At 43.0% G+C, this 27,327-nt stretch overlaps 2 protein-coding genes across 8 annotated transcripts in view; one reads left to right on the top strand and one right to left on the bottom strand.

Moving 5' to 3' along the window:
* LOC110490052 (coagulation factor IX) overlaps positions 1-6,811 on the top strand; it is a 33,583-nt gene extending 26,772 nt beyond the window's left edge. The window contains exons 8-9 of the mRNA XM_021563173.3: positions 4,861-4,975; positions 5,484-6,811. Of these exons, the coding sequence (XP_021418848.1) occupies positions 4,861-4,975; positions 5,484-6,049 (681 nt within the window). The 3' untranslated portion in view covers positions 6,050-6,811. The remainder of the gene's footprint in view (positions 1-4,860; positions 4,976-5,483) is intronic.
* Positions 6,494-27,327, bottom strand: part of LOC110490049 (protein IWS1 homolog A) — a 35,235-nt gene continuing 14,401 nt past the window's right edge. For 2 of the 7 annotated variants that reach the window (XM_090200074.1, XM_090200078.1), the window contains 12 exons: positions 26,086-26,148; positions 25,551-25,749; positions 23,718-23,775; positions 21,014-21,129; positions 20,750-20,900; positions 20,580-20,662; positions 14,983-15,112; positions 14,757-14,874; positions 14,387-14,498; positions 8,583-8,639; positions 8,384-8,495; positions 6,494-7,553 (listed from right to left, as the gene is read on the bottom strand). In XM_090200074.1, the coding sequence (XP_090056200.1) occupies positions 7,428-7,553; positions 8,384-8,495; positions 8,583-8,639; positions 14,387-14,498; positions 14,757-14,874; positions 14,983-15,112; positions 20,580-20,662; positions 20,750-20,900; positions 21,014-21,129; positions 23,718-23,775; positions 25,551-25,749; positions 26,086-26,148 (1,325 nt within the window). In that variant the 3' untranslated portion in view covers positions 6,494-7,427. Of the gene's footprint in view, positions 7,554-8,383; positions 8,496-8,582; positions 12,476-14,386; positions 14,499-14,756; positions 14,875-14,982; positions 15,113-20,579; positions 20,663-20,726; positions 20,901-21,013; positions 21,130-23,717; positions 23,776-25,550; positions 25,750-26,085; positions 26,149-27,327 lie in introns of those variants that run through there. The other 5 variants (XM_090200075.1, XM_090200076.1, XM_090200079.1 and 2 more) reach the window with 4 other exon arrangements.

Here is a 27,327-nt window from a genome sequence, read left to right as displayed (position 1 = left end):
GACCGCAACAGGAAAGGAAGACCCAGAGTTAACTCTGCTGCAGAGGAGAAGTTCATTCCAGAAATGGCAGCCCAAACAAAGTTCAAGTAACAGACACATCTCAGCATCAACTGTTTAGAGGAGACTGTGTGAATCAGGCCTTCATGGTCAAATTTCTGCAAAGAAACCACCACTAAAGGACACCAATAATAATAAGAGACTTGCTTGGGCCAAGAAACACAAGCAATGGACATTAGACTGGTGTAAATCTGTCCTTTGGCCTGATGAGTCCAAATTTGAGATTTTTGGTTCCAACCACCGTATCTTTGAGACGCAGTGTAGGTGAACGGATGATCGCCGCATGTGTGGTTCCTACCGTGAAGCCTCGAGTAGGTGTGATGTTGTGGGGGTGCTTTGCTGGTGACACTGTAGGTGATTTATTTAGAATTCAAGGCACACTTAACCAGCATGGCTACCACAGTATTATGCAGCGATACGCCAACCCATCTGGTTTGTGCTTCAGTGGGACATTTGTTTTTTCAACAGGACAATGACCCAAAACACACCTCCAGGCTGTGTAAGGGCTATTTGACCAAGGAGAGTAATGGAGTGCTGCATCAGATGACCTTGTCTCCACAATCACCCGACCTAAACCCAAATGAGATGGTTTGGGATGAGTCGGCTGCTTTTCCTTCACTCTGCGGTCCAACAAGGGCTCAGCATCTGTGGAAACTCCTTCAAGACTGTTGGAAAAGTATTCCTCATGAAGCTGGTTGAGAGAATACCAAGACTGTGCAAAGCTGTCATCAAGGCAAAGGGTGGCTACTTTGAAGAATCTAAAATATTATTGTTATTTGTTTAACACTTTTTTGGTTACTACATGAAATTTTGTTTGTCACATGTACCACATACAAAAGGATGTTAGTGAAGTGCTTACTTACAAGTCCTTAACCAACAATGCAGTTGAAGAAAAATATGTGTTAAGAAATGATTTACTAAAATAAAAACAGAAGTGAATCTTTGTACAGCGGGTACCGGTACAGAGTCAATCTGCGGGGGCACAGGTTGGTCGAAGTATTCGGCCCCCTTGAACTTTGCGACCTTTTGCCACATTTCAGGCTTCAAACATAGATATAAAACTGTAATTTTTTGTGAAGAATCAACAACAAGTGGGACACAATCATGAAGTGTCATGAACGACTTTTATTGGATATTTCAAACTTTTTTAACAAATCAAAAACTGAAAAATTGGGCGTGCAAAATTATTCAGCCCCTTTACTTTCAGTGCAGCAAACTCTCTCCAGAAGTTCAGTGAGGATCTCTGAATGATCCAATGTTGACCTAAATGACTAATGAGGATAAATACAATCCACCTGTGTGTAATCAAGTCTCCGTATAAATGCACCTGCACTGTGATAGTCTCAGAGGTCCGTTAAAAGCGCAGAGAGCATCATGAAGAACAAGGAACACACCAGGCAGGTCCGAGATACTGTTGTGAAGAAGTTTAAAGCCGGATTTGGATACAAAAAGATTTCCCAAGCTTTAAACATCCCAAGGAGCACTGTGCAAGCGATAATATTGAAATGGAAAGAGTATCAGACCACTGCAAATCTACCAAGACCTGGCCGTCCCTCTAAACTTTCAGCTCATACAAGGAGAAGACTGATCAGAGATGCAGCCAAGAGGCCCATGATCACTCTGGATGAACTGCAGAGATCTACAGCTGAGGTGGGAGACTCTGTCCATAGGACAACAATCAGTCGTATATTGCACAAATCTGGCCTTTATGGAAGAGTGGCAAGAAGAAAGCCATTTCTTAAAGATATCCATAAAAAGTGTAGTTTAAAGTTTGCCACAAGCCACCTGGGAGACACACCAAACATGTGGAAGAAGGTGCTCTGGTCAGATGAAACCAAAATTGAACTTTTTGGCAACAATGCAAAACGTTATGTTTGGCGTAAAAGCAACACAGCTCATCACACTGAACACACCATCCCCACTGTCAAACATGGTGGTGGCAGCATCATGGTTTGGGCCTGCTTTTCTTCAGCAGGGACAGGAAAGATGATTAAAATTGATGGAAAGATGGATGGAGCCAAATACAGGACCATTCTGGAAGAAAACCTGATGGAGTCTGCAAAAGACCTGAGACTGGGACGGTGATTTGTCTTCCAACAAGACAATGATCCAAAACATAAAGTAAAATCTACAATGGAATGGTTCAAAAATAAACATATCCAGGTGTTAGAATGGCCAAGTCAAAGTCCAGACCTGAATCCAATCGAGAATCTGTGGAAAGAACTGAAAACTGCTGTTCACAAATGCTCTCCATCCAACCTCACTGAGCTCGAGCTGTTTTGCAAGGAGGAATGGGAAAAAATGTCAGTCTCTCGATGTGCAAAACTGATAGAGACATACCCCAAGCGACTTACAGCTGTAATCGCAGCAAAAGGTGGCGCTACAAAGTATTAACTTAAGGGGGCTGAATAATTTTGCACGCCCAATTTTTCAGTTTTTGATTTGTTAAAAAAGTTTGAAATATCCAATAAATGTTGTTCCACTTCATGATTGTGTCCCACTTGTTGTTGATTCTTCACAAAAAAATACAGTTTTATATCTTTATGTTTGAAGCCTGAAATGTGGCAAACGGTCGCAAAGTTCAAGGGGGCCGAATACTTTCGCAAAGCACTGTAGGTAGAGGTAAAGTGACTATGCATAAATAATAAACAGAGAGTAGCAGCAGCATAAACATGGTGGTGGGAGAGACAATGTAAATAGTCCGAGTAGCAAATTGATTAGCTGTTAAGGAGTCTTATGGCTTGGGGTAGAAGCTTTTAAGAAGCATTTTGGGCCTAGACTTAGCGCTCCGGTACCGCTTGCCATGCCGTAGCGTGGGCAATTTTTAGGGCCTACTTCTGACACCGCCTGGTATAGAGGACCTTGATGGCAGGAAGTTTGGCCCCAGTGATGTACTGGTCCGTACGCACTGCCTACCACTGTTGTGTCGTCGGAAAACTTAATGATGGTGTTGGAGTCGTGCTTGGCCATAGTCATGGGTGATCAGGGTGTACAGGAGGGGACTGAGCAAGCACCCCTGAGGGGCCCCTGTGTTGAGGTTCAGCGTAGCAGTTGTGATGTTGCCTACCCTTACCACCTGGGGGTGGCCCGTCCGGAAGTCCAGGATCCAGTTGCAGAGGGAAGTGTTTAGTCCCAGGGTCCTTAGCTGAGTTGAGAGCACTATGGTGTTGAACGCTGAGCTGTAATCAATTAATAGCATTCTCACGTAGGTGTTCCTTTTATGCAGGTGGGAAAGGGCAGTGTAGAGTGCAAGAGAGATTGCATATGTGGATTTGTTGGGGCGGTATTCAAATTAGAGTGGGTTTAGGGTTTCTGGAGTGGGTCTATGGTTTCTGGGATAATGGTGTTGTGAGCCATGACCAGCCTTTCAAAGCAATCCATGGCTACAGACGTAAGTACACCAGGTTAGTAGTCATTTAGGCAGGTTACTTTGGTCTGCTTGAAACATGTTGGTATTACAGACTCAGTTGACAGGTTGAAAATGTCAGTGAAGCCACCTGCCAGTTGGTCAGCGCATGCTCAGAGTACACGTCCTGGTAATCTGTCTGGCCCCGCGGCCTTGTGAATGTTGACCTGTTTAAAGGTCTTACATCTGCTGCGGAAAGGGTGATCACACAGTTGTCCAGAACAGCTGATGCTCTCATGCATGCTTCAGTGTTGCTCGCCTCTAAGCGAGCATATAAGTTATTTAGCTCATCTGGTAGGCTCGTGTCACTGGGCAGCTCTCGGCTGTGCTTCCCTTTGTTGTCCGTAATAGTTTGCAAGCCCTATCATGTCCGACGAGCATCAGAGCCAGTGTAGTATGTTTCAATCTTAGTCCTGTATTGACGCTTTGTTTGATGGTTCGTCGGAAAGCATAGCGGGATTTCTTATAAGCGTCCAGGTTAGAGTCCCGCTCCTTGAACGCAGCAGCTCTACCCTTTAGCGCAGTGCTGATGTTCCCTGTCATCCATGGCTTCTGGTATGTACGTACTCAACGCCATCGGAAGAATCCCGGAACATATTCCAGTCTGTGCTAGCAAAACAGTCCTGTAGCTTAGCATCTGCATCATCTGACCACTTCCTTATTGAGCAAGTCACTGGTAGTTCCTACTTTAGTTTTTGCTTGTAAGCAGAAATCAGGAGGATAGCGTGATGGTCAGATTGGCCAAATGGAGGGGGAGGGAGAGCTTTGTAGCATCTCTGTGTGTGTGTGGAGTAAAAGTGGTCTAGAGTATTTCTTCCTCTGGTTGCACATGTAACATGCTGGTAGAAATTAGGTCAAATGGATTTAATTTTCCCTGCATTAAAGTGCCCGGCCATTAGGAGCGCCTCCTCTGGGTGAGCATTTTCTTGTTTGCTTATGGCCTTACACAGGTCGTTGACTGCCGTCTTAGTGCCAGCATCGGGTTTGCGGTGGTAAATAGACAGCTACGAAAAAAATGTGATCTACAGCTTATCATGAGATACTCTACCTCAGGCGAGCAAAACTGAGACTTCCTTAATATTAGATTTTGTGCACCAAATAGACAGACCGTCACCCCTTGTCTTACCGGAGGTGACTGTTCTATCTTGCCGATGGACCAAAAACCCAGCCAGCTGCATGTTATCCATGTCGTTGTTTAGCCACAACTTGATGAAATATAACATTTTCATTTTTAATGTCCCGTTAGTAAGATAGTCTTGATTGGAGCTCTACTGACACAACCCTGTGGCACTGCAGGCACTAATCTCAGAAATCATAATGCATGTAGTGTATGATGATGACAATAGTATTTGTGGCAGGCCCCTAATACTAGTCCTACCTGTTCCATGTCCCTGCAGGTCATGCTCTGGAGGGAGGATGGGTATGGCTTCTGCGGGGGAACTCTGATCAGTCAGCGGTGGGTGGTCAGTGCCGCACACTGCATGCAGGAAACCCCTGACCATGTGACTATCGGTGAGGCTGTGTGATCCACTGTTTAGAAGTAGTGAGCATACTGTCAAATGCTCTAGCAGTTTGAGTGTCCGTTGAGTTTTTTTACTCTAACACAATGAAAGCTTAACCAAGTTCTCCCAGGGGGTCAATACAGCTGCATCAGACAACATTTCACACAAGCACTGATATTTAACCCTTCCTTCTGAGTCTCCTGCACATCTGAACAGCCAATGCATCTGTTGCTAGACAGAACCTTGGTGATATCTGTTCTTCCTCTGACCTCTACCCCAAAGTGCTCACTCCTCCCAAACTCACAGCTGTCATGGTTCCTGGTACCAGACTGTGTCTCCTCCTCCCAGAGGATCCCTCCTGGCTAACAAAAACATATCCTGACATAATGTCAATGTCATACATTACCCGCTCTCCCCTAGTGACATGAATAAGTATATTTCATATTCTCAGAACTCAACAAGTGCAACATGTTGATGAGCCATTGTGCCCGTTTAAACTGTCTGTCTGTGTTTTACAGGGGACTATGACAAGCGACGTCCCGACCCAAACGAGCAGAAGATCAAAGTGGCGAAGGTCGTCGTCCACCCTCACTTCCACGACTACACCTTCGATAGCGACATTGCTCTTGTCTACCTCTCTGCCCCTGTGGCGCTGAGCCCTGTGGCGGTGCCCGCCTGCCTTCCCAATGGTCAGCTGGCCCACCACCTCCAGAGGGAGGATGTGAGGGGCTTGGTCACAGGCTGGGGCGCCACACAGTACCTGGGGCGCTCCTCACGCTTCCTGAGGAAAGTCGCTCTGCCCGTGGTCGACCAGCAGAAGTGCATCCGCTCCACGGAGCAGGTCATCACAGACAACATGTTCTGCGCGGGCTACCTGGAGGCTAGCTTGGATGCCTGCAGTGGGGACAGTGGGGGTCCCTTTGTGGTCAACTACCGCGGGACCTGGTTCCTCACAGGGGTGGTGAGCTGGGGGGAGAAGTGTGCCGCCAAGGGGAAGTATGGCATCTACACCCGGCTAGGGAACTACCTGCATTGGATACAAGATACTATAGAAAGGCAGGCACATAACATTTCACATACCTGAGGTGCAGCTCGGAGACAATCCCAATTCATTCCCTACCCCTTGGCGCTTTGATTATCTGAAGGGTCTGGATAGGTGCAAGCAGTTTAGTGGTGTCGCTTCTACCATATTGCTTACACACCTGCAAAGATCAAAGGGTTAGGGACAAGGAACAAATTGGGAGTGGCTGATAATGAATTCCAAGTCAAACCCTAGCCCCTAAACAATTTATGTAGATTTGAATTGCCCTCCGCATTAAATTGCCTTCTGAGGAGGAATTTAAACCATATAGGGTACAACTGTCCAATCCATTTAGCTCTACAGAAATGCACAAGTTATGGAATGAGTTGCATCAGGGGGTTCAGAAGATAGTTCAGAGGATACACTGCAACAGAGCGTTCAGATAACTGCATATCATGTCAGAACATTGCAGATAGAAAAGCAATGAATAGTGCTTCCACAAGTTAGTTACCTTATTTCATTTTATTGTGAATAACATATTACAAGTTAAAGATTTGACCACATACAAACTGTGCATATTGTTAATTAGGTATAATTTGGTTCCCAGAGCACTTTCAGTTTCCCTGCCCCATTAAAAACAATGTACCCCCAAGTAATGCAACGTTTTAGGACTGTTATTGAAACTTAACAGTACATGTAATAAGTAGTTTGAATTATTTCACTCAAATCAATGCGTCATGTTTTTAAGACATCAACAGTAGTGAAATGAGATTGATATAGTTCAAGGCCTTAGGTAACCTTTCTCAAATAAAGAAGAGAAATCAAGAGATCTGGTGAAACCCTCTTTATTAGGAAAGTAACTTCGGAACCAACCAGCACACAGTGAAGACACACAGGCAAGCTCCTAAGTCTGTACAGCTTCTTCAGAAACAAAGTAAAACAATGAAGGCCTAATGTATATTCAATATGGAGCAATTGCAATTTAAGGGCAATGTTTGGTAAACGCTAAATGTCTGCTCAATCGCGCTACAACGTGAATCTTCCACACTCCGTATTGAATCTATCCCAGTCTAGAGGACCGAAGGCCAACCAGCCTGTGAATCCACACCACTATCATACATTCAGGCTGGGCTGAAGGGGTTTATATAGGGAATGGTCCCATGTGCTTTAGCCAACTCTTCTAAACATTGTCATGCTAGTTAGAGGAGTTGGCTAAAGTGCACAGAACTGGGACCCTGGCCCAAATCAAAGAAATAATTGCATTATTCTATCATCCCTTCCTTGGAATAATCACAGCTCTGAATTGAAACCTATGCTTTCATGTAGCCAATCACTTCAAGAAAGTAATGATGAACAATTTGAACTGGGACCATGCTATAGGAGCAACATATAAAAAAGGAGAAATAAAAAAAGTCTGAAAAAAAACTAGAAGTTTTAAAAATCAGAGGGGCATCCGGTTGCCCTGGACGCTGATTTTCACCGCGTGGCCCGTCTTCGTCATACGCTTGATGTCGGCAAAGCGGCGCAACTGTTTGTCCACCCGTGACATGCCCTTCTTAACCGGGGCCTGAGAGACAGAGGGAGGAGGAGAGGATTAGTGACGGGGAGAGGAGAAAGTTAAACTACTCACTAAAACAGTGTTTCTTCGACAACATATATATATTTGCCGTAGTGGTAATATACTGTAGCACCACTATAAACCTAGCGAGTGAGGTTACCAAGACACAAACACTCTTTGGAATCATGAAAATTGGAATGTTTTGCATTCGAAACCCTAGTATTTAAAACACAACACTAAGTTGAATAGTAACACATTCCCCACGCCGGACACAGAAACTCAAGCGGCATGCTGGTATAGCCTAATGTCTTAAAACCAGCGTACTTATTAAATTATTAGGTGGCTGGCAACAGCGTGCAGAGCCGTTTGACCTGGTGGGAGGGTTACTCTCCTACCCAGGACCAGCAAGAGGCATGCAGGTGGCACTTACTGCCCCGTGTGGTGACAGTAGGTACTACAGGGGCATGCCATTGCCGTCCACATTGATCTTCACCGCCATGATGCGCCGCTGTGACCTCTGCTGGGCGATGCGACGCTTATGCTTTTCCAATCGGCTTATCCCTTTCTTAAACCTGTCTACAGTCGGGAACCAATCACATTCAACTCCTTACCATCCTTCCTTTACTGATGCCCAAGTAGTGACAAAACAGCTAACAAGCTACAATTCAGACCCAGTTCAGTCACACCTAAGGTAACATAACTAAAATAACAATTTCTAGGTCATGTCCAGAATGCAGGTCTGATGAGAAAATGATTGGTCTGGTCAAGACAGTCAAAATAAATGGACAACTATCATGGGTCCTTCTCTCTGGCAGACAGATGGACAGCCAAACACTCACTGCTCTGGACTCGCTCTCCACGTTCCATTTGGGCCGCACAACGTAGTCCTTGTTGGATGGCATGGGCACCCTGGCTCGGGCACAGAACCCAGGGTCGCCTGGGCGTAGAGCTCTGTCGGGCAACAAACACAGGAGGGGTGTCAGCAGAAAGCAACATACACAGACTCAAGACAGACATACAAAGGACTCAGCTACTCACTTCTCTTCTCCTGTCAGTACTTTCTCCAGGTCTCTATGAGGAGTCTGTCCCCCTGAGCTGTAGAGAGGGAGAGAGATACTGTCAACTCTCTCTGGTCCTGAGTGACCACTGACTGCTTAGGCCACACACAATTTACCAAATGTAAATGTTCAGCTACAGTAGCACTCTGCACACTGGTCTTAAGTCTTAACACATGCCATACTACCACTTCCCTGTTCTCAAAGGGTTCAAGTTTGAGAGTAGTAGCAAAGACAGGCAGAAACTGCTTCTTCAATAAAAATCCCAGATCACACTTATAGACTATGTCATGGCAACATTGGCTAGCTAAGCTCATGCGTAGAAACACGTCAGCGGGTCTAACCCTCTTCTCGCGCCGAACTACACATGCGCATCATGTCAAATCAAACGCACCTCTTCGATATAAAGTTGTTTTTGAGAAAAATGTAAACGTGTCAATTTCATGAGGTTGGAGTAATAACATGTTCACTACTTACACATTGGCTCGAATCTAGGTTGTGCTTTTCGATTGAGAAAATGAACTAAAGAATCATTTCACTTCTCAAACCCCACAGGAAAGTGATGTTTGAATGAATGGTTATGAGCCTGCTGCTGCCAACCACCGCTCAGTCAGACTGATCTATCAAATATTAAAATCATAACTTAATTTTAATAAACACACAGAAATACGGTCAGTAATATGGTCAAATCCGGGAAATTATCATTTCGAAAACAACATTTATTCTTTCAGTGAAATACGGAACCGTTCTGTATTATATCGAACGGGTAAGCAACCCTAAGTCTAAATATCGCTGTTACATTGCACAACCTTCAATGTACAATTCCGGCAAATTAATTACGGTCTTTGTTAGGAAGAAATGGTCTTCACACAGTTCGCAACGAGCCAGGCAGCCCAAAATGCTGCATACAGTGGGGCAAAAAAGTATTTAGTCAGCCACCAATTGTGAAAGTTCTCCCACTTAAAAAGATGAGAGAGGCCTGTAATTTTCATCATAGGTACACTTCAACTATGACAGACAAAATGAGAAAAAAAATCCATTAAATCACATTGTAGGATTTTTAATGAATTTATTTGCAAATTAGTGGAAAATAAGAATTTGGTCAATAACAAAAGTTTCTCAATACTTTGTTATATACCCTTTGTTGGCAATGACAGAGGTCAAACGTTTTCTGTAAGTCTTCACAAGGTTTTCACACACTGTTGCTGGTATTTTGGCCTATTCCTCCATGCAGATCTCCTCTAGAGCAGTGATGTTTTGGGGCTGTTGCTGGGCAACACAGACTTTCAACTCCCTCCAAAGATTTTCTATGGGGTTGAGATCTGGAGACTGGCTAGGCCACTCCGGGACCTTGAAATGCTTCTTACGAAGCTACTCCTTCGTTGCCCGGGCGGTGTGTTTGGGATCATTGTCATGCTGAAAGACCCAGCCACGTTTCATCTTCAATGCCCTTGCTGATGGAAGGAGGTTTTCACTCAAAATCTCACGATACATGGCCCCATTCATTCTTTCCTTTACATGGATCAGTCGTCCTTGTCCCTCTGCAGAAACACAGCCCCAAAGCATGATGTTTCCACCCCCATGCTTCACAGTAGGTATGGTGTTCTTTGGATGCAACTCAGCATTCTTTGTCCTCCAAACACAACAAGTTGAATTTTTACCAAAAATGTTTGGTTTCATCTGACCATTTGACATTCTCCCAATCTTCTTCTGGATCATCCAAATGCTCTCTAGCAAACTTCAGACGGGCCTGGACATGTACTGGCTTAGGCAGGGGGACACGTTTGGCACTGCAGGATTTGAGTCCCTGGCGGCGTAGTGTGTTACTGATGGTAGGCTTTGTTACTTTGGTCCCAGCTCTCTGCAGGTCATTCACTAGGTCCCCCCGTGTGGTTCTGGGATTTTTGCTCACTGTTCTTGTGATCTTTTTGACCCTACGGGGTGAGATCTTGCATGGAGCCCCAGATCGAGGGAGATTATCAGTGGTCTTGTATGTCTTCCATTTCCTAATAATTGCTCCCACAGTTGATTTCTTCAAACCAAGCTGCTTAGCTATTGCAGATTCAGTCTTCCCAGCCTGGTGCAGGTCTACAATTTTGTTTCTGGTGTCCTTTGACAGCTCTGTGGCCTTGGCCATAGTGGAGTTTGGAGTGTGACTGTTTGAGGTTGTGGACAGGTGTCTTTTATAATGATAACAAGTTCAAACAGGTGCCATTAATACAGGTAACGAGTGGAGGACAGAGGAGCCTCTTAAAGAAGAAATTACAGGTCTGTGAGAGCCAGAAATCTTGTTTGTAGGTGACAAAATACTTATTTTCCACCATAATTTGCAAATAAATTCATTAAAAATCCTACAATGTGATTTTCTGGATTTTTTTTTCTCATTTTGTCTGTCATAGTTGAAGTGTACCTATGATGAAAATTACAGGCCTCATCTTTTTAAGTGGGAGAACTTGCACAATTGGTGGCTGACTAAATACTTCTTTGCCCCACTCTATACCCTGACTTCTCTTGCGTTCAGTTCAAGCAAAGTGACAATTTCCCTAGTTAATATTGCCTGCTATCATGAATTTATTTTAACTAAATATGCAGGTTAAAAAAAACATACTTGTGTAAAAATATACTTGTGCATTTATGTTTATGGTTAGGTACATTGGTGCGTTGATTGTGCTTTTTACGCGAATGCGCTTTTGTTAAATCATCACCCGTTTAGTGAAGTGATTTGATGATAATTTAACAGGCACCGCATTATATGCAACGCAGGACAAGCTAGTTAAACTAGTGATTATGTTAAGATAAGTTTAATGTTAGCTAGCAACTTACCTTGGCTCCTTGCTGCACTCGCGTAACTGGTGGTCAGTCTGCCACAGTCTCGTGGATTGCAATGTAATCGGCGTCCAAAAATGCCGATTGTTATAAAAACTTTAAAAATCGGCCCAATTAATCAGCCATGCCGATTAAATCGGTCAACCTCTAATAAAGACCCATGCACCAGAGGGGGAGAGCAACAATATTTTCTGACAGGACATTTTGCCCTGCTTTGGTGGAATTCTTTGTTCTGTCTAGACTACATTACTTTTGAGTTCTGTATAACATTTAATGAAATAAGCTATAGCAAATAGGAAAATTACTCTTAATGTCACTTGTGTGCTGCCTGAACTGACTCAGTTCTTTAGGTTCTAACATAACCTAGTATCAATACAGCATTGAACTATCAAAACATGATGCACACCCAAACAAAACGTACAGGCTACACGAAGAAAAACTAAACACCCCAAAAAACGAGTTGTTCATTCCTCAGCTGGAAAGAGATGTCATTTGAAGAGCAAAACGGTATGAAGAGCACAAAGGGTAGGGTTAATTAAGGTCAGCGAGAGGGCAAATGGCCAGACAACCTTCACTACTAACTGAGGGAAGCTATACTCTGCTTTATGCCAAGATCGAAACCCTGGCCCAGTGATCCATTTTAACTTCTGACAGACATGGTTAGAGTTACAACAGCAAACACTGATCCAGCATGATTCAAATGAAGAGAATCTCCCACACAAACAATACATTTACAAAGTAGCCTTTCGAATCCCAAACAAAATGGAAAAAGAAACAAACTCAAAATTAAGCCACCGACACAACAAAGCCTCAGTAAAGCTAGGCTCAATTTGACTCTATCCTCTACCATTCATACCAACAACTATCATCGTCTTTGTGTGTGTGTGGGGGGGGGGGGACGACATCAAGCATAACAACCTGGAGAGGTTGAAAATCTGACTGCAGCCAAAGTCACTCGGGAGGCGGAGCAACCATGCAACCACACTGAACCTGAGTTGCTGCGGGGAGAAGACATCCGGTTCCTTGGACCTATCCACCGTTTGGGGCTGACTGGGGGGAAAGGAAGGGAAGGAGGGACCACATCGAGAAGTATAGACAGATGTCATGGAAAGAGGGGATTTGACAAACATGAGAATGACAGTGAAATGAGGAGAGAGGACTGAAAAGTGGATGGAGGATTTGATAGGACAGTGGGACAATGAGCTGGAAAGGGTGGGAGGGGGTTGGTTGGAGAACAGATCATGTCTACAGTGATAATGTGAAACAACCGCATGTGTGTTTCAGGAGTATATTGTATAACGAGTGTGTGGTACATCTACGCGTGTCAGGGTTTTCGTTAGTCGGCAATAGGCAGATGGAGAAAAAATTAAGCAGATAAAAAAAGACCAGGAGAAAATAAATTCCATTGCAAAATAATGCTTTTTATTAAATTGATGGAAATACATTTGACTGTCATGCTTATAAGTCTATAGGTTAATTTGCATAATTTTATGGAATTAAATTGGCCCGTGTGTATTTTCATTAGTTGTTGGATAAATAAGATGCATGATGACTATCACACACGCACAGCCTATTTTGAGCGGGATTTCACCTGCAGTTCCTCAGCTGGAGTAAAACATGGTTTTATATGCCCATTTATTGTGCAACAATTATAAATCCAGTTAAAAACAGTTTTGGGACACGATTGAAATGCACTACCATTTTTATTTCTCAACTGGTAGTTGAAGCACGCATCCCATTCACCATTAAAGTGCAGGCAACAGGCTATCAGTGCGTCAACCACCACTTTACAATGTGAGCAGGGGGCAGTATGCATTTTGAAAACATACTTGTTAGAACCCTGAACATTTTATTACATTATGAGGTATGTCTTACCTTGCTTCAAAGTAGCCTATAGGCAAAATCCAACCAAGTAAACATGGAGGAAATTATTTTATTAAAAAAGACAATAGAAAAGAAAAAAAAGACACCAGTCTTAATGTCTACAGTGAAGCGGCGACTCCGGGATGCTGGCCTTCTAGGCAGAGTTGCAAAGAAAAAGCCATATCTCAGACTGGCCAATAAAAGAAAATATTAAGATGGGCAAAATAACACAAACACTGGACAGAGGAACTCTGCCTAGAAGGCCAGCATCCCGGAGTCTCATCTTCACTGTTGACGTTGAGACTGGTGTTTTGCAGGTACTATTTAATGAAGCTGCTAGTTGAGGACGTGTGAAGTGTCTGTTTCTCAAACTAGGCCTCCCACTCCTCTTTCTATTCTGGTTAGAGCCAGTTTGCCCTGTTCTGTGAAGGGAGTAGTACACAGCGTTGTACAAGATCTTCAGTTTCTTGGCTATTCCATGCAAGAAATTGCCTTCATTTCTCAGAACAAGAATAGACAACTTTCAGAAGAAAGTTCTTTGTTTCTGGCCATTTTGAGCCTGTAATCGAACCCACAAATGCTGATGCACCAGATACTCAACTCGTCTAAAGAATGCCAGTTTTATTGCTTCTTTAAATCAGAACAACTGTTTTCAGCTGTGCTACCATAATTGCAAAAGGGTTTTCTAATGATCAATTAGCCTTTTAAAATGATCAACTTGGATTAGCTAACACAACGTGCCATTGGAACACAGGAGTGATGCTTGCTGATAATAGGCCTCTGTACGCCTATGTAGATATTCCATAAAAAATATATATTAAAAAAAAAAAAATTATAATAATAAAAATTAATAATAATCTGCTGTTTCCAGCTACAATAGTCATTTACAACATTAACCATGTCTACACTGTATTTTTGATCCATTTTATGTTATTTTAAATGGACAAAAGATGTGATTTTCTTGCAAAAAACATTTACATTTCTAAGTGACCCCAAACTTTTGAACGGTAGTGTATATATTTTTTCAAATAAATTGCCGGTCACCTTATCCAGCGCCACATTTTCCTAAAGGAAACCCTGGGGTGTGCACACATTTACCTGAGGAGTCTTTTTTGCGGCATTTGCTGGTCAAGGTCTCTCTGTTGTCTCTCCTCGCGCGTCATGCCCTTGTAGTTGGATGTCAGGCCAAAGATGGGGCGGGACCACTCGTCTGTGCAGACATGGCACGTATCAATACTAATACTCTACCAACACCCAAACACTATTTACCTCTACAGGGGGACCGTGTCCTATTGCATGCTCGTTAGAAGCCACTGGAACTTACTAAAAACCAAAGCTTTGAAACAATAATAATAACCTACTTCCCTTTTCAGAGTCAGACAATATTTGGTCAGCTATTAATGTCACCAAAATGCACATTATTGTATGCATATTATATGTTTTTGAGCGTAGATATCTAGGCACTTACTGATGAGTTTGAGGGCGAGGTCCTTGTTGGGGCGCGACTCCTTGGGGTGTTTGTAGAGGAACATGACGGCTCGGCCAATCCCGCTGTGTTTAAGAGTCTCCTGACTCACACTGGGGAGCTGGGGGGAGAACCGAAAACTATATGAAAACACAGGTCTTTACAAAGATTAAAAACCATGGTGGCGTTTCAGGGGGGAGTTGGCAGAAATGGAATCACTAGCACTTACTTCCTGTAGGATCTTGAGGAGATCCTCTCTGATTTTGAGGGCCGGGAGACTCTTGTCTGGCAGCGGGCCAATCCACTCCTTGATGGCCGACATCACTCCACTGTCGATGAACGTCTCCTTGAGGTCTTGCCTGAAAACACACACACACGTCAGACCATATATGCAGGCAAAACGCCAATCACCTACGTGCTACACATTAACTCAATTGTACTACATTTGAATTTAAAAACTCTAAATCATTCAGTCTGTGCGCACACATACAGTGGGGCAAAAAAGTATTTAGTCAACCACCAATTGTGCGAGTTCTCCCACTTAAAAAGATGAGGCCTGTAATTGTCATCATAGGTACACTTCAACTATAACAGACAAAATTAGAAAAGAAATCCAGAAAATCACATTGTAGGATTTTTTATGAATTTATTTGCAAATTATGGTGGAAAATAAGTATATACACACACACACACATATGTATATACACACACACACACACTGCATGCATGTACTTACGTACAGTACCAATCAATTTAGGACACACCTCATTTAAGTTAAAAATGTATTTTTTAAAACTATTTTCTACATTGTAGAATTATAGTGAAGACATCAAAACTATGAAATAACACAAATGAAATCATGTAGTAACCAAAAAAAGTGTTAACAAATCAAAATAAACATCCCTTTTCAGGACCCTGTCTTTCAAAGATAATTAGTAAAAATCCAAATAATTTCACAGATCTTCATTGTAAAGGGTTTAAACAATGTTGCCCATGCTTGTTCAATGAACCATAAACAATTAATGAACATGCACCTGTGGGACGGTCGTTAAGACACTAACAGTTTACAGACGGTAGGCAATTAAGGTCACAGTTATGAAAACTTAGGACACTAGAGGCCTTTCTACTGAGACTGAAAAACACCAAAAGAAAGATGCCCAGGGTCCCTGCTCATCTGTGCAAGGAGGAATGAGGACTGCAGATGTGGCCAGGGCAATAAATTGCAATGTCCGTACTGTGAGACACCTAAGACAGCGCAACAGGGAGACAGGACGGGCAGCTGATCGTACTAGCAGTGGCAGATCAGGTATAACACCTGCACAGGATCAGTACAGGATGGCAACAACTGCCCGAGTTACACCAGGAAAGCACAATCCCTCCATCAGCACAGACTGTCCGCAATAGGCTGAGAGAAGCTGGACTGAGGGCATGCAGGCATGTTGTAAGGTAGGTCCTCACCAGACATCATCGGCAACAAAGTCGCCTATGGGCGCAAACCCACCATTGCTGGACCAGACGGGACTGGCAAAAAGTGCTCTTCACTGACGAGTCGCGGTTTTGTCTCAACAGAGGTGATGGTCGGATTCGCGTTTCTCATTGAAGGAATGAGCGTTACACCGAGGTCTGTACTCTGGAGCGGGATCGATTTGGAGGTGGTGGGTCCGTCATTGGGGCGGTGTGTCACAGCATCATCGGACTGAGCCTGTTGTCATTGCAGGCAATCTCAACGCTGTGCATTACAGGGAAGACATCCTCCTCCCTCATGTGGTACCCTTCCTGCAGGCTCATCCTGACATGATCCTCCAGCATGACAAATGCCACCAGCCATACTGCTCGTTCTGTGCGTGATTTCCTGCGACACTGGAATGTCAGTGTTCTGCCACGACCAGCGTAGAGCCCGGATCTCAATCCCATTGAGCAGGTCTGGGACATGTTGGATCGTAGGGTGAGGGCTAGGGCCAGGGCCATTCCCGCCAGAAATGTCTGGGAAATTGCAGGTGTCTTGGTGGAAGAGTGGGGTAACATCTCACAGCAAGAACTGGCAACTCTGGTGCAGTCCATGAGGAGATGCACTGCAGTACTTAATGCAGCTGGTCTCCACACCAGATCCTGACTGTTACTTTTGATTTCGGAGGCCAGGTCATCTGATGCAGCACTCCATCACTCTCCTTGGTCAAATTGCCCTTACACAGCCTGGAGGTGTGTGTTTGGGTCATTGTCCTATAAATGATTGTGGAACTAAGCGCAAATCGGATGGTATGGCATATCGCTGCAGAATGCTGTGGTAGCCATGCTGGTTAAGTGTGCCTTGAATTCTAAATAAATCACAGACAGTGTCACCAGCAAAGCACCCCCACACTATCACACCTCCATGTCTCACGGTGTGAACCACACATGCAGAGATCATCCGTTCACATACACTGCGTCTCACAGACACGGCGGTTGGAACCAAAAATCTCAAAATTTGGACTCTAGACCAAATGACAGATTTCCACAGATCTACTGTCCATTCTTGGCCCAAGCAAGTTTCTTCTTCTTATTGGTGTCCTTTAGTAGTGGTTTCTTTGCAGCAATTCGACCGTGAAGGCCTGATTCACGCAGTCTCTGAACAGTTGATGGTGAAATGTCTGTTACTTGAAGTCTGTGAAGCATTCATTTGGGCTGCAATATCTGAGGTTGGTAACTAATAAACTTATCCTCTGCAGCAGAGGTAACATCTGGGTCATCCTTTCCTGTGGTGGTTCTCACGAGAGACAGTTCATCATAGCGCTTGATGGTTTTTACGACTGCACTTGAAGAAACTTGGAAAATTCTCAAATCTTAAATATATTTTGATTTGTTTAACACTTTTTTGGTTACTACATGATTCCATGTGGTATTTCTCACACACAGTGTACGAAACATTAGGAACACTTGCTCTTTCCATTACATAGACTGATCAGGTGAAAGCTATGATCTCTTATTGATGTCACTTGGTAAATCCACTTCAAATCAGTGTAGACGAAGGGGAGGAGACAAGTTAAAGAATAATTTTTAAACCTTGAGACATGGATTGTGTATGTAGCTGTTACGGTGACTATTACCACCTCACCGGGGGTCACGAGTCATGACGACAGTCAAATTCCATGTGACCGTTTTGTCACGGTAATTAGGCTTCTGCTGATGGTCATTAGCAGTCTACCAAACATGCTAACTGCCTGGTACTCAGCACTCCATTGTCCCTCTAATCACTCTGACATCAATGCAAATGTATTCTAAAATCTAATCAAACACTTCATGAGAGCCCATTAGCTCATTTTGAGCAACATTTCAATAGGCTATGCAGTTATGTGAGAAAACAGATTGATGGCCTCTACTAAAAAGAGGATCCCCTAAGCCTTCTATAGCAATGGAAGCACATTGTTTATCTTCACAACAGGAGTAAAGCCTACCTGGCTGGCATGAAAATTATCCACCGGAAAAGCATCCTCCATTTGCTATTTAAGTGCATAGATTACATGTATTTTAACCCGCTGCCTGTTTTGAGACAGGTGCATGATAAGTGTCCATTCTAAATCAAAAGAAATTTCACACATACATAATTTTGTATATGTAAAGACCAGATTAAAATCAACAATAGGTGACAATATTAGCCTATTAAACTATCACTTGTGAATGATGCCCAGCATAAGAAACAATGCCGTTCGAATCATAGTCGCACACCTCATGTAGCCTAGCCCATAGACCTATATGTTTTGATAAGGTTTGTATCACAACTAAAGTGACCAAATAACTTCTTAAAATGAAGCACATTAATCTGCTTTTCAAGGTGTTTAGAGCTTAACTGGCACACTTAAGCAGCATGTGAGATTCAAGTTTGGGTTAGAATTTACCATAAAAACGCACCGTTATAATAAAAGCATTACATGTATAATCACCTTTGCGGTCACCTTTGATAATGGTGTTTTCGGGTAATGGAACATTTACGCTTATAGCCTACTGCCATGTACACACTGCTCCGCTTATAATGTGAAGAAATAGCCTCAGTTTATCAACAATTTAAGCGAAATGTTCTGATTTGTTGCGTCAGCCACATTGCATAAAAAAGCTTTTTTTGATGCTAGTGGGGTTGTATTAATTTGGGATCTATAGTGTCCCACAACTGTCCCAGACTATGTTTGGAATATTTATTTATCGTACAGAACAGGTCAACTTCTGTATTATGGGGGTTAGTAGATTGACATAGGCTAGTGCTTTTGCTGTTCTTTTAGGCCTACTCATCTTGTTGGCTGACGAAAAGTAAAATTTGGACAGTCTTTTATTTGCATCTCGGAATTGCATAAGGATGCGCGCAGTTGCGTCCCTGATGTGTCCCTTCACTTGTAGCCTGTGAGAAAGATCCGATCACCTGATGGAGAGCCATCTGAGTGAGAGGTGCTTAGGAGTGCATAGTGCTCAGTGAGAGGGGCACAACGCAGCTCTCCAGGCCAAGGGCACAACGGCCACTGGCTGCAAAAGGCATGGATTTTTTAGGGGGCATTACAGCCACAGAGGGGATGCCGCCGTGAAATTCGAGGCATTATCAAGCGCTTGTCAAATTGAATGAGAGACTAATGAAGTGTGTACAGCCTGCGCAAAAAACAAAAATCAAAACATAAAGCTAGTGCTTAATTTGAACAGGATCCGGCACTGCTCAGATTGGACTCTGTTTGTTCCGACACTTATTTCCCCGATCCGGTACCTCTCGCGGCATGATTTATTAATTGTTTCACTGTTTGCACTGTAGACATTCTAATAAAAGCGATCAGGGTTAAAATCACTTCCCCTGCCCCCCAGAAAGACCATCAAGTAAATGCAGGGTGATCCTTTTGTGTAAGCATTCCATCTTGCCTCATTGATCCCAGACTTGCGCTATTATTTGTACATAGAGGTTATGGGGAGGGCCAGTGTTGGAAGTAACTGATCAGGTCTTGGTAGTGGTGATCAGCTGGTGTAGAGGTCCCTACGTAAATCACGTCACGTTGTCTAGGCCAGTCGTCTCCCTACTGAATTTGAAATGTGGGAAAGCCAAATATATTTTTTTTAATTGATAAGAAAAGGCAATCAAGGTTGATGACATTTTCCAAGTCTGAAAATCCAGAGAACGAGCCTGAGATCGGTCAGTGCGGAGGAGAGGCATGAGAGGCAAACTGTTCCTGATGGCAATGCCTCTTAGCTTGCAGTGCTGCTAATCTCACCAGTTCAGCATCACCACCAGCACCCCCACTGTAGGCCTACTAGCGAGTCAGACTCCGCATGAGGGAGATGGGGAGCTGGAGGGAAGGGGGTGGTGCATCTACCGACGAAGTGCTCAGAGCATGTGTAATTTGCTGTTCAACAACAAGCAAACGCATAACCCCTGGCTTGTCATGCAGAATTCAAAGTTGGGCTGTACAACACCCAACCAAGGCGCATTTGGTGGCAGGAAGCCTTGTAGACAGGGCTAGAGGACATCAAGTTTATAGTTAACAGTCAAAAAAAAAAAAAGAAGACTACAGCCATCCTTCAGAACAGCCTTGGGAGGTTGGAACCTACTACGATACCCCATTCCAAGGCACTTAAATATTAGGTCTTGCTAATTCACCCTCAATGGAACACACACACAATCCATGTCTCAAGACTTAGAAATGATTATTTAACCGGTCTCCTCCCCTTCATCAACACTGATTGAAGTGGATTTAACAAGTGACATCAATAAGAGATCACATCTTTCACCTGGTCATTGTCATGGAAAGTTCCTAATGTTTTGTAAAGTCAATGAATATAGACTATGCTTGTGGTAGTATCGAGAGCCATAGATGGACTCACTTTTTCAGGTGCATAACTACAGTGGGGAGGAGGGTCAGCTTTTTTAAGGCTGGCTTCTTCTGAGCATTCAGTGTTCTGTCCTCCTGTAAATCACACAGTTAGAATGGTACACCCGCATCTGCATTGAAGAGCTGACAGAACACATACACAGTTTGGGGCCTGAACATCACCTCTGCAGCCTCTGTCATGGCACTGATCATGGCACTGACCACATCATCAGCATCACTTATGAAAGTTCCCCCGTCGCGGTTCCGTCGTCGCTTCCCGCTCTGGGCCTTCTTACGAGCCAGCATCACGTCAAAGTCTGACATGAAGCTGGTGCTGAATAGAGACAGTCAGCCAGTTAGCCATGCCTCCACTATAGAATTAAAGTATAGTGGCAAGAGGAAATCGATTGATTGAAAATATTGACAAAGACTTCATGAGATACTCACTCTTGGACACCACCCCTGTCCACGCCCTCGTCAGAGTCCGAGTCGTCTTCCATTGCTTTCTTTGCCGAGGCCTGTGATTGGTTCTTATCCCCCTCCAGATCCTCCTGATTGAAACCCTATTGGTGCAGAAACAACATCAGTCGTTTTGATCGGGAATCAAAGATGAGGTATAGTTTCGGTGTCTGGACAATTCCCAAAAGTCCCTAAACATTTGGGGGCAGTTTCCCCAGACAGATTAAGTCTAATCCTGGACTAAAAGCCATTTCAATGGAGATTCTCCATTAAGAATGCTTTTTAGTCCAGGACAAGCTTAATCTGTGATTGGGACCCTTGATGTTCACAGATCTGAAAGGACTGGATATGGTCAAAAAAAACAATTTCACAGTATTTCTCTCATTTTTGACTGTATTTTATGTTCCTGAATAATACAAGTTATAGGATAAATATGCTTTATGGCTAGCTCTCACTTGTCCAGTACTTTAAGGTCTGTAAAAAAGTGCAGGGGTAGGATTGCTAGCGGGACCAATGGAAACAGAACACTAGGAGAGGAGGCAGAACAGCAAGACAACATACTGCTTGACATCTGACCCGCAAGTGGCTACCCTCTGTTGTGCATACGGCCCAGTACATCTACACCAGGCGGTGTCAGAGAAAGGTCCTAAAAATGTACAAACTTTAGCCACCCAAGTCATAGACTGTTCCTCTGTGCCACCGCAGGGCATGCGGTAACGATGCTAGAACAAACAGGACCCTGAATAGCTTCTACACCCAAGCCATGAGACTGCTAAATAGTTTGTTAAATAGTTAACCAAATAGCTACCACAAAGTGTAAGTGTAATTTTATTTTTTAGAAATAAACAAAAAATAAATGTTAAAGCTGAAATGCCTTGAGTCACTAAGTATTCAACCGCTTTGTTATGGCAAGTCTACATACGTTCAGGAGTAAGAATTTGCTTAACAAGTCACAGAAGTTGCATAGACTTATTCTGTGTGCAATAACAGTGGTTAACAATTTATGAGTACCCAATAAACAAATAATTGTAAATTCCTTCAGTCGAGGAGTGAATTCCAAGCAAAGACCATGGATGTTTTACAATGTCTCGCAAAGAAGAAGTGCACCTATTGGTAGATGTGGAGGAAAAAAAGCAGACACTGAATATCCCTTTCAGTATGATGAAGTTATTAATTACGCTTTGGATGGTGTATCAATACACCCAGTCACTACAAAGATACAGGCATCCTTCCTAACTCATTTGCCGGTGAGAAAGAAAAAGGCTTAGTGATTTCACCATGAGACCAAAGGCTACAAAAGGTACATAGCTTAATGGCTGTGATAGGAGAAAACTGAGGATGGATCAACATTGCAATTGCTCGACAATACTAACCTAAATGACAGAGTGAAAATGAAGTCTGTAGAGAATACAAATATTCCAAAATTTGTTTGCAATAAGGAACTATAAAGTGATACTGCAAAAAAAAAGGCAAAGGACAATTTTTTGTCTTGTCCTGATTACAAAACATTATGTTTGGGGCAAGTCTAACAACATCACAGGTACACCAAGTTATCATTACTCACTGTGTATTTATAATTGTGTGTTATTACGTTTAGATTATTTCTCTATTTTCTTTGTTGGGAAGGGCCCGTGAGTAAGCATTTAACTTTTGTTTACGAAGCATGTGTCGAATAAAATTGTGCAACAGGGTCCTGGACTTCCTGATGAACCGCCCCCAGGTGGAGAAGGTAGTAAACACCTCCACTTTGCTGATGCTCAACACAGGGGCCCCACAAGGGTGTGTGCTCAGCGCCCTTCTGTACCCCCTGTTCACACACACACACACGACTGCATGGCCACGCACACCTCCAACTCAAACTATCAAGTTTGCAGACGACACAACAGTAGTAGGACAGATAACCAACAATGAGACAGCCTACAGGGTTGAGGTGAGGGCTCTGGGAGAGTGGTGCTAGGAAAATAACCTCTCACAACAAAACAAAAGGAGCTGATCGTGGACTTCAGGAAACAGCAGAGGGGAGCACGCACCTATCCACATCGACGGGACCGCAGTAGAGAAGGTGGAAAGCTTCAAGTTCCTCGGCGTATACATCACTTACGATCTGAAATGGTCCACCCACACATACAGTGTGGTGAAGACACCGCAATAGCACCTCTTCAACCTCAGGAGGCTGAAGACATGTGGCTTGGCCCCTAAAGCCCTCACAAACTTTTACAGATGCACAATTGAGAGCATCCAGTCCAGATAGGTGCGTGCTCCCCTCTGCTGGGTATCACCACCTGGTACAGGACCTGCACCGCCCGCAACGCATCACCGGGGGCAAACTACCTGCCCTCCAGTACACCTACAGCACCTTCACAGGAAGGCCAAAAAGATCATTAAGTACATCAACCATCCGAGCCACGGCCTGTGGACACCGCTATAATCCAGAAGTCGAGGTCAGTACAGGTGCATCAAAGCTGGGACTGAGAGACTGAAAACTACATTAAGGCCATCAAGGCTGTTTATTTATTTATACCCCATTTTCTACCCAATTTCGTGATATCCAAATTGGTAGTTACAGTCTTGTCCCATCGCTGCAACTCCCGTACGGACTCGGGAGGCAAAAATAGTAAAAATAAAGAAAAACCATGGAATGAGTATGTGTCCAAACTTTTGAAATTTGATTTGTAAAGTTAGTAAAACTCACCGTAAACTCTTCCTCCTCTTCATCACCTGAGTCACCAAAAATGTCTGCAATCATTTTCCTATATGAGAGAGAGCATAGGAACCCTACAAATCAGAACCAACCATACAGTCTAGAATACATACGCACCCTTACAGTACTTATGTATCGCATGTACTGCAGACAATGCGATACTTTTGGGTAAGCTGTCATTAATAGGACTGGGATCGGAAGCCTGTCGTTGGTTTCATGACTATCTAAAGGATAGAAGTCAAGCTGTTAGAGTCGACGGCATCCAGTCAGAGCCATTGGAGTTGGTGAAAGGGGTCCCACAAGGTTCTATACTTGGTCCATCACTGTTCACTCTCTACATAAACAACATCGGTGATGAGATAAGTGTAAAATTCATTTATATGCTGATGACACTCATGTAACTATTGCTTCAACAGCTGACCAAGCATTATCACAATTGGAGACAGATTTTAAGTTTTTACAAGGGTCTTTTATAAAGCTGAAACTTGTTTTAAATGCAAAGAAAACACATTTTTTACATTTGAATAGGTTCAAAAAGTTGGTTGAAAATACACTTGCACTTACAAGCTTAGAATGGCTCTCGAATTAATCAGGTTTCTGCATATAAATACTTGGGGATATGGTTGGATGATAAACTGTCTTTTAAAATGCATGTTGACGAACTTTGTAAACGGCAAAAAAATCAAGCTAGGCTTCCTCTATAGAAACAGGACATGTTTGTCCTCTACAAATAGAAGACAAATTGTGCAAGCTACTTTTATGTCTGTATTAGATTATGTGGATATCATCTACATGCATGCTACGGCATCCACACTTAAATCGCTGGATGCTACTTATCACTGCGCACTTAGGTTTATTACGGGTGCTAGCTACAGAACTCACCACTGTGATTTATATCAAAATGTGGGTTGGACGTCGCTGTCCATGAGACGAGAACAACATGCTCTCATGTGTCTATAAAGCAATTCTGAATAAACTACCTTATCATCACTCATCAACATTATAACTATAATTCATAAAACCAGGTCTCAAGCAAGGATTACACGTGACGCCCCTGCGATCTCCACAGAGTTGGGTATGGCTGCCTTTTCCTGATATGCTCCTTGCTTATGGAATAGCCTGCAGACTAAACTTAAACTTGAGACTTGTCCCCCTTGCCCATTTTAAACAATTATTGGAGGATTTTTATTTTTGTATTGCTTGCAACTGATTCAGGTAATGCAAGTTCTTGTGCTATTAGCGGAATAACCTGTGTGTAAATGTAACAATCTGCTACTGTATTTTTTTTAATGTTATCTGTGATCGCTTTGTTTGTCTTGTGTAATTTCTTAATCATTGTCCCAAAACTGTATGTGTAAACATGTATACGCAGGGCTCAGCTGTAAAAGAGACCTTGGTCTCAGTCTGTGTTCCTTGTTTCAAATAAAGGTATAATAATAACCACCTCATACACCAGCACAGCGACTCGGTACTGGTACTTCCCTGTTATTTTTACTCATTGTTATTTGTTACTCACTGTGTATTTATTCCTTGTGTCACTATTTTAATAGAGTTTTTTGTAATCTGTCTTTAACTCTACATTGTTTGAAAATGACCCGTGAGTAAGCATTTCACCTGTTGTTTATGAAGCATGTGAAAAATCCAAAATCCAATACAATTTTATTTATGTCAAGTTACAGAATAAAAATAACAATAATACCTTGTACAGTGCTATCATTACAGAAATAATGACAAAGTTAGTAAAAAGCAAACAGCAAATTCTCATTTATATAAGGAAATTCAAAACTCAAAACTGAGTGTGAGTGTAGGGATCGGAATACTTACTCTTCCTCGTCACCTGATTCGCTGTCGCTACCAAACAGTGTTTTCTCATCCTTCCCTCCTGACGCCTTCTGTCCATCATCCTCGTCTTCGCTTTCTGAGCCCAGTTCCCGCAGTTTGGCCATGGTTTTGTCGGGCGCTTCTGAGCCTGCGTTACTGTCAGAGTTCTCATCGTCAGACACGGTGCGGCTCTTCTTCGACGCTGAGGAAGAGGAGTCACCATCATTATGATCATAGAGCCCCACGGCTCTGACCACAACTATTTATCTAGGAAGTCCGATTGAGGTCAGAAGACCTCTTTTACAAGTGAGACCTGGCCAACAGAGCAGCTCAATAAAAAAATACATAGACCTAACACACCACAGTGTACACTATGGAGTAATTTAAGATGCAGCCTTAATCTCCACACATTCGCTAACCATCATAGACTTCAAGATATGGTGAGTATCTTAAATGGCACCCTATTCCCCATACAGTACATTACTTTTGACCAGAGCCACCCAATTGCACTGGTCCAGCTGCCGGTCTTTCATTTTACCTGGTTCGTCAGCCTTTTCCTGCTCATCTTCACTGTCTGACAGGATGGCTTTCTTCCTCTTCACTGTAACAGCACATACACATTCAACACAATCACATTAAGAAACCAACAGATGGAGTTAGAGACCTGATAGATACAGTGCAGGGATGTGCATCTTTCATTGAGAAAAGTAACAATACATTTTGAAACAATTTGGTGCGATTCATTTTGATTCAATGCCCTAACATTTCTTGCATAAACACATTAATTGTCCATTCTAAATTAAAATATGCTGCTGACAGAGTACATGAATTAGTTGGACCTCTCTGAGCTGGATCTGTCCAAGCTGACTCCTGCCTGTGTCTGTCTGAGCTGAAATTGTGTGGTCTAACTTCACTATCATTTTGGGTTCCAAAAGTCCTTTTTTTTTTTTACCTTTATTTTACTAGGCAAGTCAGTTAAGAACAAATTCTTATTTTCAATGACGGCCTAGGAACAGTGGGTTAACTGCCTGCTCAGGGGCAGAACGACAGATTTGTACCATGTCAGCTCGGGGATTTGAACTTGCAACCTTTCGGTTACTAGTCCAACACTCTAACCACTAGGCTACGCTGCCGCCTCCAAAAGTCCTCACAAGGATAGTAAAACAAGGGGGATTTAAAAAAAAAAGTGTATATATTTAAAACGAGACATTTCGCCAGTCCCCAAAATAAAACATGTTTGTTCGATTTTGGACTTCAGTAAGGCTTTTCTCGGCTGTTCGGGCGCAAACAAAAAATTTGAGGCAAGCCAGAATTGATAGCCGAAGTCTATGCCCCTTCGTCGGTGATTGGTCAACAGTACGGATTATTCAATAAAGTCTGTTGTCTTTCAACAAGAGGACTTGTTTTCATGCACATTTTTTAATTGAGAAATACTGCAAACATCTTAGATGTAAAATTGCACAACTAAGATCTCCTCTGCTAAAACAAAGTATGACATTTCTTGAGTCATCTTAGATTCATTCTGACTATTTTGAGGAAGTGTATGTATACTGGCTATGGCATCAAAAAATTGACACAGTACTATATTTCTTACAGTTTTTCAAACGAAGGACTTTTAAGGGAGTATGCGAGCACACTCGTTTGGTTCGCCTGGCATGCTAACGCCTTTAGGTTTAGGGATACAAATAGGGTTATTTTTTACGGTTAGGGGTTAAGGAAAATAGGATTTTGAAAGGGAATAAATGTTTGGTCCCCAATGGGCAGTAAAACCAAGGCGTGT

The sequence above is a fragment of the Oncorhynchus mykiss genome, chromosome 15, assembly GCF_057628025.1.
Source record: "Oncorhynchus mykiss isolate SJ-2025 chromosome 15, ASM5762802v1, whole genome shotgun sequence".
Taxonomy (NCBI): Eukaryota; Metazoa; Chordata; class Actinopteri; order Salmoniformes; family Salmonidae; genus Oncorhynchus; species Oncorhynchus mykiss.
The sequence above is the reverse complement of the archived record's forward strand: the minus strand, read 5'-3'. Positions and strand labels throughout refer to the sequence as shown.